The 22546-nt window shown below is 37.2% G+C and overlaps 1 protein-coding gene and 1 long non-coding RNA gene across 3 annotated transcripts; both read right to left on the bottom strand.

Moving 5' to 3' along the window:
- Positions 1 to 11619: 11619 nt before the first annotated feature.
- Positions 11620 to 12979, bottom strand: LOC131161424 (uncharacterized). The gene is made up of 3 exons (XR_009138455.1): positions 12819 to 12979; positions 12320 to 12388; positions 11620 to 11816 (listed from the first exon to the last, which is right to left on the bottom strand). It is a non-coding gene; the product is annotated as an uncharacterized LOC131161424 (long non-coding RNA).
- A 938-nt stretch (positions 12980 to 13917) lies between these two features.
- Positions 13918 to 18887, bottom strand: LOC131161423 (protein PXR1). 2 transcript variants are annotated; one of them, XM_058117172.1, is made up of 4 exons: positions 18391 to 18887; positions 17976 to 18083; positions 17800 to 17870; positions 13918 to 14416 (listed from the first exon to the last, which is right to left on the bottom strand). In XM_058117172.1, the coding sequence occupies exons 1-4, from the start codon at positions 18703 to 18705 to the stop codon at positions 14113 to 14115; spliced, it is 798 nt and encodes a 265-aa protein (XP_057973155.1). In that variant the 5' UTR covers positions 18706 to 18887; the 3' UTR covers positions 13918 to 14112. The 2 variants fall into 2 exon arrangements, with proteins under 2 accessions (XP_057973155.1, XP_057973156.1); XM_058117173.1 differs by having other exon boundaries at positions 17976 to 18080; positions 18391 to 18884.
- Between the last annotated feature and the right edge of the window lie 3659 nt (positions 18888 to 22546).

Here is a 22546-nt window from a genome sequence, read left to right as displayed (position 1 = left end):
ATAATAACATTTATATAAATTTACATATATGTATAGAAGAAACCCTCTTTTGGACATACAACATCATCATATATAAACCCTCATAATCGGATTGTGCAATCCGAAGATTAGACCTAGCCCCGACTAGCCTACCACCAAACTAAGTCAAATCTCATGTCGATAATTCCAATTTGCCTACCCAGTCTAGTCTAATCTCTAAGGGTGTACACAACCCTTCTATGGCCAAATCGACTTTTCATTACCAACACTTTAATCCAGAACAGTGTGGTTGCACTATCTCAAATACTAGCTACGGTACCGTGCTCTCATCACAACTGGTCCTCAGGATTTTTAAACCATATAATGCAATTTAGTTAATAAAATTATAATAAAATTTTCATTTTCGTATTTCAGTATAACTGTCAAATCAAACCCGGCACTTGGACGTCATGTCAAACCCGGCTCTCAACCGTCATATCTCATTTCACAAATTCCACCACATTTCCAATATTTCCATCAAATAGTCCAAATCACATTTTTACGATAATACCACAAAAATACTCAAATTTAATTATGTAATAAAATATAATTAAATCTTATGTCACATGAGTTATTCAATAATTATAATTTCACCAATTGTCTACAGAATTTTCAAAATATATAATTGGTAAATTTAATTATAACACAGGTGTGATCAATTCCCTATTTTAAAATTTAATCCCCAATATATATTAAAAACTCGAATATGATCAAATCCCCGCTGTATTTTCTCTTAGGTTTAACGTCCAACAATAGTATAACACAACATAGGATCGTCTATGCAATTAAAAACACAATCATTCACAATATTAAATTATAAACATTCAAGTCTTGAAATTTAAATTCCGAAAATTAAAAGCAGACACAAGAAATGTTGTCAAGGTTCATCCAATACTGCCTATGTCTCCACCTCAACTCGCAAGTCCGAGAATTACTACTATTGCTCACTTAACGGGTGGAGTGACACCATTTACAACCAAGTCAAATGTCTAGGACTGACCTCAACCTTTACACACTCTCCTTATGGGGCGGAGAAGACCTTACTGACCCTTATGGGTTAGATCAATATAGATCAATACGCCCCTTAGGCCACGCCTAGAATACAACAATGAGTATCAAATTTTTGCTTAGAATTCTAATGCTTCTAAACACAAGCAGATTTGTACCAATAAACACAAGCAATAATCAATGCACCTCGAGTAGATAGGAACTATAAGCTCAGTGCAAACAATGTGTAATAGCACTCTAGGTAATGTTAGAAATCAATCAAGCACAGGAGTGTTTCTCAATCTAACTTTGAAACACTTTATCAATATATATCAATCAAAAGTAGAGTTTTAATGTTTTCCAAATAGTGTAACCAAAATCTCTTCAAATGATTTTTTCAAAAGTTCTAGGACAAGAAATATTTGACCACAAGCTGGTCAAAAAGATTTTTGAAAAAACACAATAAAAGACAAGCTTAATAAGTCTTGCAATAATGGTGCAAGGTGTAGTGACCCAAAGAATAATAGCATTTTAAGTATTAAAGAGGGAGAGAAAATAGAAACAGAAACAAAAGGAGGCCGTAGACTTCGCGTTCGTCGACGACATTGCATTTTGGAGATAATATTAAATAATTATAAATTCAGGAAATTGCCCAACTTCATCGACGAACACAGGGTCTTGTCGACGAAGGTCTTCAGAATTTCGTCTACGAACACAGGGTTTCGTCGACGAGAAAATACCGAGAGACGGTTTAGGCTACTCTGAATTTCGTCGACAAACACAGGGCCTTGTCGACGAAATTTGTGAAGGGCTCGTCGACGAGGTGACGTGTCTCGTCGACGAACTTGGCCCTATAAAAGGAGGAAAATCGGGATTTTTTATCAGTTCTCTCGCCGCTCTCTCTCTCTCCTACGACTCTCTCTCCCTTCTCTCTTCATTTTCGGCCCCACCAGTTGCCGGATCGACGATCCGAAGCTACCACAACGCTCTTGGCGGAGTTCTTTACGCATTTACCGAAGCGGATCATCGGGAAATCAGAGTTGAAAATCATCCCAAATTCAGGGTAAGGCCTTTTAGTCTCCTTTTGGCCTTGTGGTAGTTATAGGAAATGATACAGGTAGAAAAATACTGATGTTTAGTTCTAGCAAATATTGATTACAGGGTGTTTTGTAGGAGGCCCTGCGAGTATCGGGTTAGTACAGTAGGGGTTTTTCAGAGATAAGGTAAGGGATATATGCTATGTTAGAAAATTTCTAAATATTATGTAGTGTATTTATTTATGAAAATTATGTACTCAAGTATGGTGTGGCTTGAGAATATGTATGTATATAGGAGTATGTTTTATGAATTGTAGTTTCATAATTTTATATATTTCAGTGCTATGATTATGTGAATTACAGTACCATGATTTTACGAATTTTAACACCATGATTATACGAATTACAGATACAGTATTATGATTACGTAGTTCCAGTATTATGATTTACAGAGTTTAAAGCATGTCATGTTTTCTATTACCATAACATTCAAAGTATACAGACAGAGCATTTACAGAATATATAGATAGTTATACAGAAATAGCATCGAGATGCTACAGTTATAGTATGTACAGAACAGAAAGATAGCGTTATGGTAATTTTGAAAACATGATGAAAACAGTGAAAGAGTATATATATGAATATGTATATAGTATCAGACCCTGTTGGACCATACAGTTTACAGAGCACGGTACTGTAGCTACATGAAGTATACAATTTACGGAGTGCAACCGCCTATTCAGATAATAGGCTGTAGGTCGATCGTATAGTGCCCTTGACGTGGACAGACTCCCCATCAGATATAGGTAGAGGTGGGCAGATCGACCGATGGAGTATAGTGATTTACCTGATCAGCCAGCCAGTATAGATCCCGCCTACGGGTCGCACAACCCTATCATGAAGGGTTAAATCATGACATACAAATATTCACAGGGGGAAGTTTACAGTTATTATTATCTATATTCTGATTTACAGAGACAAGAGAATTACTTATGTATGTTAGAAGTATTTTGAATAGTAACTTAAATACAGATGTGTTAAATGACATGAAAATGGTAATGAGTATTATGATTTGTACTGTATTTATAGATCCAGATATACATGATTATATGGAAACGGATTTTTGTAGTATGATGACTCATTTGCCACACACTAGTAATAGCATATATCATCTTACTGAGCGTTGGCTCATCCCAGTGTTGAAACCTTTTTCAGGTGATCTAGGTAGGCGAGCAGATCAGGCTCGCAGGTAAAGGAGCGTCTGTAGTGCCTTGACAGTAAAGTGAGTACAGTGAAGGGTTTTTGTATTTGCCCTAACTAGCTGAGGGCAATTTTGGGGATTTAGTAACACATGTATATATTCTTTTGGGAAACATGATAGCACTCTGGTATTGTACAGTATGGTATATCATTATGTATGAAAATGTTTATTTGTATTATACTTCTCGCTGCTTAGGATAATGTTATGGTATCAGAGTATGATAATTATTACAGTGGAGAAAAAATCATGTTAATTAAGCAGGTCATTACAGTTTGGTATTAGAGCCTAGGTTTGCTAGGTTCTGTAGACTTAAGAGGGCAGCAGAAGCAATACCAGAGTATAGGAAAAAGGATTTGGGGTTTGTTCTGTGTCTAGGTACAGGATTTCTGTAGTGGTTTCTGTGTTTTTTTTTGGGTGACGATTTCAGGAAAACCATAGTAAACTATTGTCGGGTTGTGTGTTTAGGTGACAGAACTGGATATTGGGTAAGGTCAGGGAAGGTAGTTAATTTTGAGTTGATACGGGATAGGTCCTTATAGAGGATAAGTTGCTTAAGTATGTTTTTTTGTTTTCAGGATGGACCCAGGAAGTAGTGGCACGAATGCTGAGGAGGATAGGTCAGGACCTTCCAGCATAGGTGGAGGAGACACAGATGTTGTACTACGCAGTGTCACTCAGCAGGTGATGGCTGAGATGGCCAGGAGTTCCGGGGAGCGTGCCTGTTCAATTGAGCAGTTTATGCGTATGAAGCCCCCATCCTTTGCTGGAGGAGATGACCTGATTGTAACTGAGAATTGGGTCCAGGATATTGAGAAGACATTGGCAGTGCTTCCATGTACGGACGAGCAGAAGGTAGCATTCGCCACATTTAAGTTGAAGGGGGAGGCGAAGCGCTGGTGGAGAGTAGCGCGTCTGATAGAGGAGTAGAGGCCGGTTCCAGTACCAGTGAAGTGGGACCGATTCAAGGAGTTGTTCTTTGAACGGTATTTCCCTGTTATTGTTCAGAGTGCGAAGGCAGCAGAGTTTCTGCATTTGGTATAAGGGCAGATATTGGTATCCTAGTACGCGGCTCGGTTTGTCGAGTTATCGCGTTTTGCTCCACATTTAGTGCTTGATGAAGAGAAGAAGGCGAGAAAGTTTGAAGAGGGGCTGAGGCAGAATCTGTTTAAGCAGGTGATTGGTTTCAGGGCTCAGACATTACAGAGGTTGTAGACAGAGCTGCGATCATTGAAAGTGGTATACGGAGGGGTGTAGCAGCTCAGAGTCAGGGGAAGAGGCCTGTGCCTTAAGGGTTTCGGGCTGGCTCCAGTAGGGGTCCATGGAGAGGAGGTCATGATAGGGGGGATCAGATACAGATGGCAGGACCTCGGGGGAATCAAAATATGCCGATGGTTTCTGTATGTCAAACGTACAAGAGACGTCATCCGGGGGAGTGCCGAGTGGGGAGTAATGTATGTTATCGTTGTGGGAGACCCGACCACAAGATACGTGAATGCCCAAGTCAGTAGGATCAGGTTCTAACACCCAGGCCTTATCAGGGAGGACATCAGGAAGCTCGGGGAGGATACCAGGTGCCTCGGGGTGGCCAGCAGAGGAATGTGGCCCCAGCATGAGTATATGCTCTGACGCCAGGAGATGCAGAGACTGCTACGGATGTGGTGACAGGTACATTTACTGTTTCATCATATCCAGTCATTGTTCTTTTTGGCTCGGGTGCTACTCATTCTTTTATTTCCGCATCTTATGTTAAATTATGTAAGAGTGAGACCCAGTCATTAGATATAGCACTGTCAGTAGCTACACCATCAGGGTTAATGATCCAATGTCAGAGGGTACTTAAAGGCTATCCGATAGAGATTTAGGAAAAAGTATTACCAGCAGAACTTATTGTACTTAATATGTGTGGATTCGATATAATATTGGGTATGGACTGGTTGGCTGCCAATCACGCTAACATTGATTGCTTCCAGAAGGAAGTAATTTTCATTCCTCCTAGCGAGTAGGAATTCAGATTCGTTGGTTCACGGGTACGTGCTCCAACACAGCTAGTATCTGCCGTGCAGGCAAGCAGATTACTCCTGAACGGAGGTCAGAGATTTATAGCATTTTTGAAAGAAGTGACTGAAAATGAAGATTGATAACACTCCAGTAGTACGAGAATTTTCAAATATTTTTCCAGAGGAGCTACCAGGGTTGCCTCCGGTACGCGAGGTAGATTTTCCTATAGATTTACCTCCAGGGATTGCGCCGATTTCTAAAGTTCCCTACCGTATGGCTCCAGAAGAACTGGGAGAATTAAAGGAGTAGTTGCAGGATTTGCTGAACAAAGGGTTTATACGACCCAATGTATCGCCATGGGGAGCTCCAATGTTGTTCGTAAAGAAGAAAGACGGGTCTATGAGGATGTGCATTGATTACAGGGAGATAAACAAAGTTACTATCAAGAATAAATATCCACTACCCTGTATAGACTATTTGTTTGATCAGCTCCAGGGTACGCGGGTATATTCCAAGATTGACCTCAGATTCGGGTATCATCAAGTGAGAGTAAAAGCGGAGGACGTCGTGAAGACGACCTTCAGGACCAGGTATGGACACTACGAGTTCCTCGTTATGCCGTTTGGGTTGACGAATGCCCCAACCGTGTTCATGGACTTGTTGAACAGAGTTTTTCACCAGTATCTAGATCAGTTTGTAGTAGTCTTCATTAATGATATACTGTTGTACTTGAGGAGTTTTGAGGATCATGAGGTACATTTAAGGTAGGTGCTGCAGACTCTCAGGGAGGAGAAGCTTTATGCTAAGTTTAGCAAGTGTGAATTCTGACTAGAAAAGGTGGCATTTTTAGGCCACGTGATCTCAGGGGACGGTATTGCAGTGGATCCCAGCAAGATTGATGCAGTGGTAAATTGGGCTAGGCCGAGAAATGTGCAAGAAGTCAGGAGTTTCTTAGGACTGGCAGGTTATTACCATCGTTTTGTTAAGGGTTTTTCAGCCGTGTCAGGTCCTCTTTACACGGTTGACTAGAAAAAATACCAGATTTGTGTGAGATGAAGAGTGCGAGCAGAGCTTCTAGGAATTAAAGCAGTGGCTAGTCACTGCACCAGTTCTTACGATTCTATCGGGAGGCGATGGTTATGTTATCTACAGTGATGCGTCCTTGAAAGGACTCGGTTGTGTGCGGATGCAACACAGTAGGGTGGTAGCATATGCGTCCCGATAGCTAAAAGAACATGAGAATAACTATCCTACACACGATCTAGAATTGGCTGCGGTGGTACATGCGCTGAAGATCTGGAGACATTATCTTTATGGTGAGAGGTGTGATATATTTTCTGATCATAAGAGCTTAAAATACATCTTTACACAAAGAGCTGAACATACGGCAGAGGAGGTGGTTGGAACTTATCAAGGATTACGACTGTACCATTAGTTACCACCTAGGTAAAACAAATGTGATGGTTGATGCTCTGAGCCATAAATCAGGAGACTCAGCATAGTTAACAGTAATAGTTCAGCATCAGATTAAGATGGACTTAGAGAGACTCAGTTTGGAGCTAGTGGAGAATGATCCTTAGGCACTTATGGCCAGTTTGGTTGTACAGCTCACGTTGTATGAGAAGATTAAAGCTGCTCAGAGAGATGATCTAGAGTTAGTGGAGATTATAGCCAGAGTTCAGGATGGTTAGGGGGATGAGTTCAGTATTTCTGACGATGGGGCTCTAAGATTTCATACCAGATTGTGTGTGTCTGCAGATGATAGCATTAGGAGGACGATTTTAGAGGAGGCACACAGGTCCCTATACACTGTTCATCCTAGTAGTTCGAAAATGTATAGGAATTTGCGAGATTCTTTCTGGTGGAGTGGCATGAAGAGGGAGATAGCAGAGTTTGTGCAGCAATGTTTGACGTGCTAGCAGGTTAAGGTTGAGCACCAGAGGCCGGCTGGTCAGTTGCAGCCACTTTTCATTCCCGAGTGGAAGTGGGACCACATATCTATGAATTTTGTTACTGGGCTGCCGCCGGCGTTGCATGGTCAGAATGCCATCTGGGTGATAGTTGATAGATTGACGAAGACAGCGCATTTTCTGCCTATTAAGGTCAGCTACCCTATGAACAGGTTAGTAGAGATTTACATACAGAAGATCGTTCGATCCTATGGAGTGTCGGTATTCATAGTCTCAGACCGTGATCCACGTTTTACATCACGGTTCTAGAGGAGTTTGCAGGAGGCACTAGAGACTCAGTTAGCATTCAGCACAACTTTCCACCCTCAGATCGATGGTCAGACTGAGAGAACCATCCAGGTATTGGAAGATATGCTTCATGCTTGTGTGCTAGACTTTGGAGGTAGTTGGATTCAGTTTTTGCTACTAGTTGAATTTGCTTATAATAACAGTTATCAGGCTAGCATCGGCATGACGCCTTACGAGGCATTGTATGGTAGGAGATGTAGATCTCCTCTTTTCTGGGATGAAGTGGGCGAAAGGCGAGTTTTGGGTCCAAAGATAATTCAGCAGGCATGTGATAAGGTCTGACTTATTCGTGATAGGATCAATGTAGCGTAGAGTCGGCAAAAAAGTTATGCAGATACTTGCCGTCGGGAACTGGGAATTTGGAGTAGGTGATCATGTTTTTCTGAAGATAGCTTCTCTGAAAGGAGTTATGAGATTTGGAAAGAAGGGCAAGTTGAGCCCTAGGTATATTGGCCCTTTTGAGATACTTGAGAGAATAGGGTCAGTTGCCTACAGGCTAACTTTACTGCTAGCTTTGGCTCGTATTCATGACGTATTTCATGTTGTCATGTTACGGAAATACGTTCCAGACCCATCCCATGTCATTAGCTATACAGAGATAGAGCTCAAGGATTCATTGGCATACGAAGAAGCTCCAATACAGATTTTAGATAGAAAGGTTCAGATTTTACGCACCAAAGAGATACCATTAGTTAAAGTTTTATGGAGGAATCATGCCATAGAGGAAGCTTCTTGGGAGCTTGAGGAGCAAATTAGACAGAGATACCAACAGCTGTTCCATGAGGTATAGAGGTACTCAGGTAAAGTATAGTAGTTAGAAGAGTTTCTTTTGCAGGTACATGTATTGATTATGGTTAGTAGATAGTATTTTGTTTTGGGAGAGATTTTCTTTTATGGTTGTATTCTCCTAGAACCACCCATGTAACTACGGTATTCCTCCACCATAAGTGAGGATAAGTAATAAAATAAGTAGACCTTTTTCTTTATTGGATGATAGAGAATATAGATAGAAATTCAAATAGTAAATTTCGAGGACGAAATTTTATAAGGATTTTATAAGGAGGGAAGAATGTAGTGACCCGAATAATAATAGCATTTTAAGTATTAAAGAGAGAGAGAAAATAGAAATAGAAACAGAAGGAGGCTGCAAACTTCGTGTTCGTACGACATTGCATTTTAGAGATAATATTAAATAATCATAAATTCAGGAAATTGCTCAGCTTCGTCGACGAACACAGGGTCTCGTCAACGAAGGTCTTCAAAATTTCGTCGACGAACACAGGGTTTTGTCGACGAGAAAATACCGAGAAACGGTTCGGGCTGCTCTGAATTTTGTTGAGGAACACAGGGCCTCGTTGACAAAATTTGTGAAGGGCTCTTCGACGAGGTGACGTGTCTCGTCGACGAACCTGACCCTATAAAAGGAGGAAAACCGGGATTTTTTATCAGTTCTCTCGCCGCTCTCTCTCTTTTACGACTCTCTCTCCCTTCTCTCTTCATTTTCAGCCCCACTAGTCGCCAGATCGACGATCCAAAGCTACCACGACGCTCCTGGCTGAGTTCTCTACGCATCTACCAAAGCGGATCGTCAGGAAATCGGAGTTGGAAATCATCCCAAATTCAGGGTAAGACCTTTTAGTCTCCTTTCGGCCTTATGGTAGTTATAGGAAATGATACAAGTAGAAAAATACTGATGTTTAGTTCTGGCAAATATTGATTTTAGGGTTTTTTGTATGAGGCCCTGCGGGTATCGGGCTAGAGTACAGTAGGGGTTTTTCAGAGATAAGGTAAGAGATATATGCTATGTTAGGAAATTTCTAAATATTATGCAGTGTATTTATTTATGAAAATTATGTACTCAAGTATGGTGTGGCTTGAGAATATGTATGTAGTATGGGAGTATGCTTTATGAATTGTAGTTTCATGATTTTACGTATTTCAGTGCTATGATTATGTGAATTACAGTACTATGATTTTACGGATTTTAACACCATGATTATACGAATTACGGATACAGTATTATGATTACGTAGTTCCAGTATTATGATTTACAGAGTTTAAAGCATGTCATGTTTTCTATTACCATAACATTCAAAGTATACAGACAGAGCATTTACAGAATATATAGACAGTTATATAGAGATAGCATCGAGATGCTACAGTTATACTATGTACAGAACAGAAAAATAGCGTTATGATAATTTTGAAACATGATAAAAACAGTGAAAGAGTATATATATGAATATGTATATAGTATCAGACCCTGTTGGACCATACAGTTTACAGAGTACGGTACCATAGCTACATGCAGTATACAGTTTACGGAGTGCAACAGCCTATTCAGATAATAGGCTATAGGTCAATCATATAGTGCCCTTGACGTGGATAGGCTCCCCATCAGATATGGGTAGAGGTGGGCAGATCGGCCGATGGAGTATAGTGATTTACCCGGTCGGCCAACCAGTATAGATCCCGCCTACGAGTCGCACAACCCTATCATGAAGGGTTAAATCATGACATACAGATATCCACAGGAGAAAGTTTACAGTTATTATTATCTATATTCTGATTTACAGAGACAAGAGAATTACTTATGTATGTTAGAAGTATTTTGAATAGTAACTTAAATACAGATGTGTTAAATGACATGAAAATGGTAATGAGTATTATGATTTGTACTGTATTTATAGATCCAGATATACATGATTATATGGAAACGGATTTTTGTGATATGATGACTCATTTGCCACACACTAGTAATAGCATATATCATCTTACTGAGCGTTGGCTCATCCCAGTGTTGAAACCTTTTTCAGGTGATCCAGGTAGGCAAGCAGATCAGGCTCGCAGGTAAAGGGGCGTCTGTAGTGCCTTGACAGTAAAGTGAGTATAGTGAAGGGTTTTTGTATTTGCCCTAACTAGCTGAGGGCAATTTTGGGGATTTAATAACACATGTATATATTCTTTTGGGAAACATGATAGTACTTTGGTATTATACAGTATGGTATATCATTATGTATGAAAATGTTTATTTGTATTATACTTCTCGCTGCTTAGGATAATGTTATGGTATCAAAGTATGATAATTAGTACAGTGGAAAAAAAAATCATGTTAATTAAGAAGGTCGTTACACAAGGACCTAGAGTCTTTTCTAAGGTTTAGTCATTTTAACTTGGCCTAAAAAACCTAGCGTCGGTCGTTCGAAAAGGTTTCTTGATTTCCAAATGATGTGTAGGGACCTAGGGCTGTTCTAAGGCCTTTGAATTTGTAGATCCTACCATTTATTACATGCATCAATTATTACAAACCTTTTGATTAAAATTACAGATCTGAATGAATCAAATATAAAATACAAATGTAAACAATTTGTCTTCAAATTCTTCGAGTCACCGTATGCTTTTGTCAATTCATGTAAAACTGATCCTGTACACAAACTCGAAAAACATTAAATACCAAAGTATTTGTCATAATCAAAACGTGATATAACCTATGAGGTCAACACCCGCAATTTAATTTAATTCCAAAATATTCCCAAAAAAATCTGATTTTATCAAATCCATGGAATTTAACTTAATTAGAATATATTTCCAAAAATACCGATATCATCTAAACCCTATAATTTAATTTAATTAAAATTTATTCCCCAAAACATACGTATAATAATTCAAAATTACCATTCCTATAAGCTTAAATACTCAGAAAATCATGTATGTTATTCTTGAAACCAATTACTACAATTTAATCGGAAATATTTTCAAAATAAATTGACATAATCTATTACTCTTATCTCACCCCAGGAGTGGTGCCTACAACGCTCCTACGACAAATCCACTACAGTTAAAATGTTGGTAGCCGAGATATGAACCTAGTGGTATTTTTTATTTTTCAATCGGCGCACTTATCACCGAGAAATGAGGAGAGAGAGAGAGAGAGAGAGAGAGAGTTGGTGAGAGAGAGAAGGGGAGTGTCAAATTTTATTTCGAACTTATATATATAATTATATTATATTATTTAATTAATAAATAATTAATTTTTTTTTTTTTTGGAATCACTACATAATTAATGAAGAAAGTATAGATTCACAAATTTCTTGATTTATACAAAAAGAAATACACACTAAACAATGCCAAAAAGATACATTTTAAGGAATAACTATCATGCAAACTAAAAGTTCTACAAACCAAATAATTTGAAACTAAACCTCAATTTCTTGTGGTTTCGACCTAAACTGCAATTGCCAAAGCCTCCTTCAATTGCTGCAAAAAGAGAAGGGCAGGATTAGAACAGCCAAGCAAGAGAATATCTTCAAAAATAAAAATAAAAATAAAAATAAAAAAATCAATGAGCACTAAAAGAACTTTGAAATGCATACTCATATCTGGATCACATCACATAGGAAAGGCCAGAAAGGTTCAAGCGTTATTAATGACTATAAAATCATAAATAAGAGCAGCAGTTCTCCATTAGTAATAGTAATGCCAATAGACAAAATAACTCTCCTGCATTCAGGACATAGGTTTTTCAAGTGTTTCAAAGACCAAATGAATTAACGAAATTTAAGATTTTGAACCATGCAATTCTTTTCTTTCTTACGCGTAATTTACAACATATTAATTATACTTCTAAGAAAAAATAATTTACAAAAGTTTGTTCAAATAGATAAAACTAAATCAAGAGTTTGTTCGATGAACTAAAGATATTCAGAAGTTAGCTTAAACAGTTCTGAAATACGAAATTTTGAAGATTCAAAATTTCTTACCAAATACAGCAAATTGGAATCAAGCAGACCAGAATGCAAACTCCTGCTCTTCCAATTTGGTTTCAAATTCTATGAAAATCAATAATAATCAGGCAGACCATATAGGAAATCCTATGCAAAAAGGAAAATTCAAATCAAATTAAACTAAGCAAGATACTGGTTATTATTAGGCGCAACTTGGATGAGCAAAAAAATAAAAGAAAACTAAATCTAATCAGATCCTATTCATTCAACGAGAGAGAGAGAGAGAGAGAGAGAGAGAGAAGTGTCGAAGAGCCTTGAAAAAATTTTGTCCTTCTAGGCAGGATTCATTAAAAAAAAACACCCAGAAATTGAAGATCACAACCAGGTGAAGCGTGATTCTGGGGATAGAAAGAGAGAATGGGGGAGGATTGGAGCAAGAAAAGGAAAGAGAAGCGATTGTCATAGGAGCTAGAAGAAATTTTGGTCTTCTAGAACAGATTCATAAAGAAAAAATCTACACACATGAAATATTTACCAGATCCTTGGAAGACGAGAGAGAAGGTTGATCAGCTATAACCAGAGAGTATCTGCGTGTGTGTGTGTGTGTGTGTGAGAGAGAGAGAGAGAGAGAGAGAGAGATCCGCACGAAGAGACATTGAGGAGAAGAGGGTGGGCCGTGGGGGGTCGAGAATTAGGGGCAGATTTGATTTATATGGTTTTGGATTTCTTAATCCAAAAATATAAAAATACCTTGTGATTCATATATACTAATTTTAACATATGTTTTGCTTGCGAGTAAAATTGGCATAACTTACAAACAGTATCACTTATAAAAATTATCTTAAATTACTTCTTAAAATATACTTAAATAATTATCAAAAAAAAAAAAAAATAGTTCCGGAAAAAACACTTATTGCAGAAAGTGTGTTGTAGTGCAAGTCAAACACAATTTTTTTTAGTAAAATTATTTATTTTAAGTGATAAATATTATAAGCATTTTTTTAAGTGCTCTCAATGGAGGCTAAGCAAGTTAAATCAGCTCATGAAGCTTCTCAATTCCACCCAACTCAACTCTACAGAAATTTGAACTGAAATTGATGAGTCAAATATGAGTTTTCTAGTACTGCTTAAGAATCTAATCAATCTTAGTTGAAAAAATCTCAAGTTCAATAATTATAAAATTAATCAATTTTTTGTTGAATTTTGAAACTAAAGTCTATAAAAGTAGTTGAAAGAGAATGAAAGTTTGAAGTAATGAATGATCTCTGAGACTTCAAAGAGGAAAACCATATGATCCCCACGACGCTCAAGCCTGAATTATTGACAAAAGAATTCTAATGACTCCGACTAGTGGGGAATCTAAAAGATACAAAAAGTTTTGACTTCATGTTTGATTTATGAATGAAATGGATATACAAAAATATGGAATAAAAATTTGAATAAAAATTATGACAAAAATCAAGTTTATAAATTGGATTCCATCCTCCCCAAATTTCATTCCATTCTACATTCCAAATGTGCAGTCAAAGGAAGGGAGAGTGAGAATGAATCAAACAATTCCCATTACACCAATGCCTTGTAATTTTAATCACAAGAGAACTCTAGAAAGAGTAACACAAGGTGGTCCGGAACTGTTTAGTCAATTAGAGCTTTTAATTAAAAACCATGGTCCGTTCGCACAGCCCATCTTAGGGAGCTACACACAGCTTCACATCCCATTAATTCCCATACATTCAAGATCCCCAACCATTCCTTCCCCAACTGAGAATCAATCAACTAAGATGACAATACACATTAATAAGTCAAATGATTGTCGATAAAAAAATAAATCACAATGCTCTCTGTTTCTTCATCCTCTTGGACAACACAAAGTCGTCATCTGAATCATCTTCGGACTCATTCTTCCTCTTCTTGGACTTCATCGACACAGCATTAGGCTTTTCCATTGGCTTCTTCTTCTCTGAAGAAACCACAGAGGATGACGTTTTTCTCTTAATGGTAACCGACTGGGTGGTTTTCTTCACAGTAACAGTTTTCATAGGCGAACCCAGCTTTTGCTGCTGATTCCTCTTCTGTTTCTTCTCATAAACTTTCTTTGCCAGCTCCTTGGACAGCAAACCAGACTCCATCATCCTGCAATTCGCATGGGCATGTCATTTTATTCTTGCATATATACAATGCATTTAACATGCATACATGGTTCAATTCCAACAGTGCAAAACAGGTCATTCGGAGAAGCAGCATCAATACTTTTCTAACCAAAAAACTGAAGTAAAAGAAAAGAACATGCATGTCGTATGCTGTTCTGTCCAAAGCATCCAAAAAAATAACGTGATCGTTGACCCATATGGGGGGATTGCTCTAGAGGCTACTAGGGCTAAAGTGAGTAGACCAAGTTCATCAGGGTAGATGGGATCTAGCAATCACACAGGAAGTATAGTAGTTTAAAAAAAAAAAAAAACTGCCTTTTAAGACAGAAGTACAAGGAGAACACTTTATTTGGCAGAGTTAGACAACAATGACTAAATGTCCAATCAGGAATATTTTTGCCTAACATAAAGATGTAAGATTTTGGGTGTGGGTTGTAGATTGGCCAGAAAATATGGACTTTAGGGCTCTCACTGTTTGCTGGAAACGATAGAAAGATGGATTTAATTTGGAGGTGGCTTCTGTGCTGATGGGAGATGTGTTTTGTGGGAAGATAAGCAGTGGCATGGTTGGATGGCCTGTGTGTCCGTGGCTGATTGGAGCATGCAGGAAATTCTATAGCGTGCCGTGGGCAGAGGAAAGCTGCTGTAACACACACACACACATATATATCACCAAACATTTATCAATGCAACTATATAGACACGCACACCACAACTGTTTATCACCAACGTCCATCAACACAATTGACCAACAATCCTCAATCTATTTATGCAAAACCTTCAAGAACTAATCACACTTCCCAGTTTCTCAAGAACTTTCTTCAATTCACCTTTAATCCTAAGTATCATGCAGAAATTAAACAATTTCACTTAGAAAATTCACAGGATGCAGCAATGGAATCTAATTTTTGATGTTGAGTGATAAGAGACATTGCAAAGTGCAAATGGTACACTAGCAGTCCAATTTCTAATTTTTCATATCAAATATCCCGCTTGCTTACAAAATATCATGTCCAGAATCAAAATGTCACACTGTACATAAAAATTTCAAGGAAAAAAACCCAAAATCTTGAGGCTAGAACCACTTTCTTGCGAGTCTAGAAGTTGTAGGAAGGTTCAGTAGTTTTCCAAACTCACACTGCCAGCACGTGGGGCACATGCACTGCCATTGAGTCATCCAACAATGAAATTTATGCCAGAGGTAGATCAAGGGGTGATGAGTCCAGTGATGATGGAGGGAAACAGTGAGAAAATAATGCCCGGCAAGTTGGGGATTTGGAAGGGCCACGATTGGGGAATCTTTCTCAGGTATGTGGAGTCATACTCTTATTACTCATTGTCAAACAGCGAAGAATTCTGGGGATGGATGTAATAAAAAATCTCTATTTCCAGTGGCAGGGGTGGTGGCATTGTGAAAATCTTCCAGCAAATTTATGAGGGAAAATCGGTGGCACCACCATATTTTCGGCCAGAGCAGAATAATTGTAGACTCAAATAGGGAGAGGTGAGGGGAGAGAGTAGTAAAGAAGATAAAAATTGACAAAAGAAGTTGCTTTAAAAAGTATGCAGAAATTTGATTATGGACTTCATCAAAAAAGAGAGGAAGAATAAGAGTAAGAGGTTGAGAGCAAAAACTAGGAAATGAAAATGGAAGAATGGAGATTATGGTTGAGCTCTAATACCAAATGACGCACAACAGCAATAAGAAGTATTGCTAAGAGAGAAATTTGAAAAGAAACATAGGAGAGGATAGGGGAAGAAGAAGAAAGAAGGAAGAAGGAAAAAGCGGAAGGAGATACAATAGGGGTAATCACAAGTTAGCTTTTAGTTAAAAATTCATCAAAGACTAACTTCCACATTGCTTTCACACCCTACTTATAAGAAAACCTAAATTATAAGAAATTACATATAAACCCTTAAAGATACATGAAATTACAAAGGAACCCCTAAAACACAATATATCACAAACAAGCCCCATATACAAATAAGCTTACTACAAATAATAAACCAAAAAAATCTGGGTGCAGGACCCATCACACCCACCCAAACACACACATCCCATTCTATATCAAATTACCTCTGATGGGTCAATCCAAAGGTATCAAAAAACATGAAAGTAAAACATAAAAGAGCAAGAAAAGAATGTAAACCTACTCTAATGTGCCTATATTCTAGAGGCTGCATCAGGAAGCATGGAGTTTGAGCTTCGGATTTTCCATTGTGTTGATTTTAATAAGATTCAATCCAATTTGAAATACGTTTTGCCCAAATGCAAACAATTTTGAATCTCCATGATTCAAAATGCATAGCAAGTGAATTTAAGGGTGTCTAATGCACAGGGCCAAGCTAGAAATAGAATGAAGCAGTAGTGCATTGAAGTTACTAATAACTCTGCATTGAGGAACTTTAGTTACAGTCAAGCTAATATTTCAATTTGATGATTGCAGCCCAACCTCATGGAGACATTAGAAGTGAATGTATTAGCCTTGATGAAATTTTACATATTAACTGCAAGCAATGCAATAAACGTACTATACTTGCGAGTAATTACTCATTGACAAATTGGAATTCCAAACATTAAAAGATTTGACAAAAAACAAACTCATGCACAAAAGAGAACATGCAATAAATAATTAAGATTACAATCCATCTTATATAAAATAATAATAATAAATAAATTCAACAAACAACAGTGTCATTAATAATCTGTAAAAGTCACAATTTTGTTTCCTCGCAAAATCTTCAACTTTCTAAATAGATGGAAGGGCCAAAGTGGGGATCGCTGATGATAAGTCAAGCTTCCAGCGTAAGAGGCTAAAGATCCAATTACCTTGCAAGATATCCATGACTAATAGTAATGTTTCATTGTCACATTCCACTGCCATATTGCATGCATAGTGTGTTGGATCATGAATTCATGACACATGACTCGCTTTTATTTAAAAATGCATTGATAGGATATGCGTCAAGATCCTAGACAATGCGGCAATAAAGGGTGGAAATATATCATAATAGCAATGACTAATTAGGTTACGTTTATAATTTTTTTTTTAAGATAACAACGTTTATAAAATTTTCAAGTCTCCTCGAATGATTCAGTCCTTTTAAGACATCTCTAATTCCTAGACCATACCCTTAAATCCTTGGTTACCAATTGTCCAACAGTGTGTGTGTGTGCACATGTGCACTTGTGAACTTGCTAATCAAGATTCAATATGGTTTGCCTGAATTGCCTTCAAACTAGTCATTTTTCTGCTGAGTATTTTTGGTAAACTAAACACATGGACTTTCACAGTGAGAAAATATGATTACAGCCGTGCCCGTGCACAGAGAAGATAACACAGCTAGCGGGGATAAATTGCATACCAGAATGCGGCCATTTCACTGTTGGGCACTTGCTTGTGCAGCGTTTCATAGAAAATTCTCAATGGATCCCTCTGATAATCAAGAACACGTGATCGATAACTACTTCTGCATTCTCAAATTAAACCAAGATAGGGTAATATAATGAAGAGCATAAAAAAGAACAAAGCATGGCGTACTTCCTCTGGAGGGTCTCGCTTCTGACCAGGCAAATCATACACCTTCCTCTCCCTCTTCTTCTTCGTCTCCTCCAAGTCTTCCTTCTTTTTCTTCTTCTTCTTCTGCTGCTGCACCCGCATCAAAACCAACACACAGCCATTAATCCACAATGCCGTGTTTATTTCAAACAAAATCGTAACAAACCCAAACTGCTCATCAATCACCATTTGAAGGCCTAGAACAGAGCCCAGCACAGCAATCGGACTTAATTCACTTCACATCACTCCGCCTAAATTATTTTTCTAAAAAACATTAAATACTCGTTTTTCTTTCCTGAATTTTCTCGACAACCAACTTAAAGAAGAAGAAAAATAAAACAAAAATAAAAATAACAAAATAATAAAACAACAACAACAAGAAGATAAAATAAACAACCTTATCGGCCTTGTTGATGTTTTTTCTAGCCAGGGGCTTATCAAAATCATAGTCGTCGTCGTCGTCGTAATCATCCTGTTTTTCTTCCTTCTTCACTTTGGCTTGCTTAGGGCGAGACTTGGGGGCAGCATTGGCAGGTGCCTTCTTGCGATCTTCTTGGTCTTCGACGACCTTCTCTTTCTTGACGGGCTTCGCATCCTTCTTCTTCTTGCGGCCCTCGACGAGAATAGAACCGAGGCTTTGGTTTTCGTCTTCGTCTTTGTCTTTGACATCCTCCTCCTCCTTCTTCACTGTCTTTGCATCTTCCGAAGGCATCTTTCCCGCGGGGTAAGGGAGTGGAGGAGAGAATCGGAGAGGATCAAAAGAAAAATGGCGAGGATGAAACTAAAGCCCTCATTCTGGCATGGGTTCGGGGTTTTGGCCTTTTGGCCTGAGAACTTCAAAAATTTGGGAATCGGGAACCAGCGCTCCGTTTTAACGGATAGCTAACGGAGAGTGAGACATGTGAGTTCGAACTTCTAATAATGGAAAATTGGAATACAACAATGGGCTCGGGGTTTTGGGCCCAAGGCCCATCAGGCAGCGCTGGCATGATAAACGGGCCACCTGATCCTTTGGACTATTTGTTCTCTCCGAGGCCCATTGAATTGGAGTATTAGTGTTTTACTGTTTTGCAGTTTAGATTTAACTAAATGATTTGCAAGAAATTCACGTAGTATTTAACATTATAGATTTTAGAGTTTAGATTTGGACTTATTTGAATTTGAAATAAATTTAATATAATTTTATATTGTATTTTATCCAAATTCTTACAAATTCAAATCTAGGGCTCCAATTTCATACTCTAAATCTGTAGGATCAATATAATTTTATATTATATTTTGTCTAAATTTGTACAAATTTAAATTTAAAATCTCAAATTCACATTATCAAACGCAAAATTAGAGTATTAATTCGTCTTTTTTCCAAAAGTTTCAAGATATAGGATTCATATTGAATCATTGTTTCGCAAGGCTACTAAGACTTGGGTCTCTTTCGTGGGCGAGACATAAAGTACATGCATCTTTACCAATTAACCAATTTCTAAAGGTTGAAGTATATCCTATAGAGATACCACTTCCTCATGAATTTATTTTAAATTGAAATCTTTTGGCACAACTTTCTCCTAATTTTTCTAAGGGAACAATCCCATTTTTTTACCTTGAATTGGTCAAAATATGCGGAATTTCTTGCTTTCGTGGAAGATTAGATCCAATAAGTTTGAAACTACTAGTATAGAAATCTTTGAAATATAAAAAAGAACTCTCAGGTATTAGGACCAAGGCCCATCAAGTCATACTGGTGGGATAATTGAACCACACTTTACCTTCTCGAATTCAAACCAAAGATCACCCATGTTTGGGGTTGCAAATTTAATGAGTCATGTTACTCGTGAGCTACTCGATACTCAACTCAATAATGACTCGCTTGAACTCATTAATTAAGTTAAATAAGTCAAACTTTAGTTTAAATTTTGAGTTCTTTAACTAAATGATCCAAACTCAAGCTGTCATACTCGACCTGTTAGATTTGTGAGCTATCTTGTTTAGCACCTCATTAAGCTAATTCGTGAGCCTAATCATTTACAAGCTCGTTTATTTGTTCGTTAGAAATTTATGAACTAACTCAATATTAATCTCATTAAATATTGATTTTAACTTTAAAAATATATTTTTTTCTCTATTTATCTTTATTAATTATCAATTAATTTAACTTGTTTATAGTGACTTGACTCCTTCAGTAATGTGAAACAAACTTTAGTTGAGTCAAGCTCGAGCCAGATTCAAGTCATATTTGAGTCGAGTTCAAATAGAAAACTGTAAGTTTGAGCCAAGTTCAAGCTTTCTTCCAATAAACAAGGGTTTGGCCCATTTGTAGCCCTACCCACATATTTCTCAAACTCTAACTATTAGAATGTTTGATATTTTTCAAGTGAATTTTACGGTCCATTTGGATCAGAGAGTTTACTTAGGAAAAGAAAAGAAAACGAAAATAAGGGAGAAACTGATCATTTTCCATTATACTTTCCTTCTATATTAAATTCTATTAAAAATGAAAGTTTATTTTTATATGAATAAAAATTAAGTAAAACTAAATATTAATGATGTGTAAAATCAAAATTTTGTTCATGAATTTGGTATATTTTTTTCATTTTCTTTGACTCCTTTACTAATGTGAAACAAACTTTAGTTCAGTCAAGATCGAGCTAGATTCAAGTCATATTTGAGTCGAGTTCAAATAGAAAATTGTAACTTTAAGCCAAGTTCGAGCTTTCTTCCAATAAAAAAGGGTTTGGCTCGTTTGTAGCCCTACCCACTTATTTTTCAAACTCCAACTATTAGAATGTTTGATATTTTTCAAGTGAATTTTACGGTCCGTTTGGGTCAGAGATTTTACTTAGGAAAAGGAAAGAAAAATTAGGGAGAAACTGATCATTTTCCATTATACTTTCCTTCTATAGTAAATTCTATTAAAAATGAAAGTTTATTTTTATATGACTAAAAATTAAATAAAACTAAATTTAATAATGTGTAAAATCAAAATTTTGTTCATGAATTTGGTATATTTTTTATTTTATTTCTTATTTTTCTCGATAACCAAACATGAAAACATAGATTTTTTTTTATATGTTTCGTTCCCTTTCCTAATATTTTCTGAGTTCCGAACATAGTAAATTACTTTAAGTAGTAGGTCCACTAGACATGGGGGAGTAGCCACCAAACTTACCTTCTTCTAGTCTGTAATGTATATGAAAATGAACTTTTAGAAAAAAAACTTTGATAAACCTCTCTCGGTATTTTTTCGTCGACGAATCCCCTGTATTTATCGACGAATTCTCTTATACCCTTGTTGACGAGTCCCCTGTATTCGTCGAAGAATTTTCTTATACCTTCGTCAACAAATCCACTGTATTCGACGAAGTCGACTTCCTCCTTCTGTTACGATCTCCATTTCCCTTCCTCTTTATTATTTAAATTCCATTATTATTCTAGAGTATGCATGTCTCGTCGACGAGGGTTTATCGAGAGAGGTTCTCAAATATCTAAATTTTGTCAACGAGCTCCTGGTTTCGTCCACGAGCGGTGTTCTTAGGCTCATCGACGAGTCCAGATGTCTCGTCCACGAGGCCACGTGGCAAGTTGCTTATAAATAGGAAAAAATCAGAATTTCAGTAGAGGATTTCATTTTCCCTTTAGTTTGTCTCTCTAAAAACGGCCCCTTTACCTTCTCTCTTTGTATTCAGCCCGGATTTGGCCTGGTTCGACAATCAGAAGCTACCACGAGACTTTTGGAAAAATTCTCTACAATATAGGCGGAACAGAATTTCGATTTGAGAAGTTTGGGAATATCCCAAAACCAAGGTAAGTGAGGTATTTTAAGGTTTTATTATTATTTTGAGATATATGGAACCTAGGAAGTATTAAATGAGCGTTTTTTTGAGATTTGAGTAAGTTGGAATTTTTGGAATACAGGGTCTCATTTTGTTTGGTTTAGGCAGGAATCTCGAGGAGTAGGTAAGGGGAAATACTTTATAACAGATTTTTTATTAATTTTAAACTGGTTAATTTTTAGGTATAAAATTCTATATATTCAGGTATAAATTTTTTGAATAATGCAGATATTGAAAATACTGTTTTTGATATATATTATATTGGAAAAAATTGTATGGCATGAAAACAATTTTGACAATCAAATGGTTGCGAATACTGCAGAATTATGCTTTATTGTGTGACTGTGAATACTGTTTGGGCTGTGAATTCTTTTTGGTTGAAAATATTGATTAGTTGTGGATACTGTTTGATTGTGTATAATGTGGTAGATGTGTGGATGTGTTTGAGTGGTTGGTTTGATATTGATTTGTGTTGGGGTTCATGTAAATTGCGATATAGCGTTGGCAGTGGTATGAGGAGGTCGTTATATCGTACCTGATATAACCATCATATAACATTGGCAGTGGTAAGATGAGGTCGTTATATGGGTGTTTATATTGGAGGGTAAAACATTGCCAGTGGTATGAAGAGTTTGTTTTACCTATTTACCATGAACAGGGTGGTTTGTGTTGTAATCTGTGCAATGATTAGTCCTATGTGGACCATGTAACCTGTGTGGTTGATAG

Source organism: Malania oleifera, chromosome 8 (genome assembly GCF_029873635.1).
Source record: "Malania oleifera isolate guangnan ecotype guangnan chromosome 8, ASM2987363v1, whole genome shotgun sequence".
Taxonomy (NCBI): Eukaryota; Viridiplantae; Streptophyta; class Magnoliopsida; order Santalales; family Ximeniaceae; genus Malania; species Malania oleifera.
This window is presented reverse-complemented; position numbering and strand designations above follow the sequence as displayed.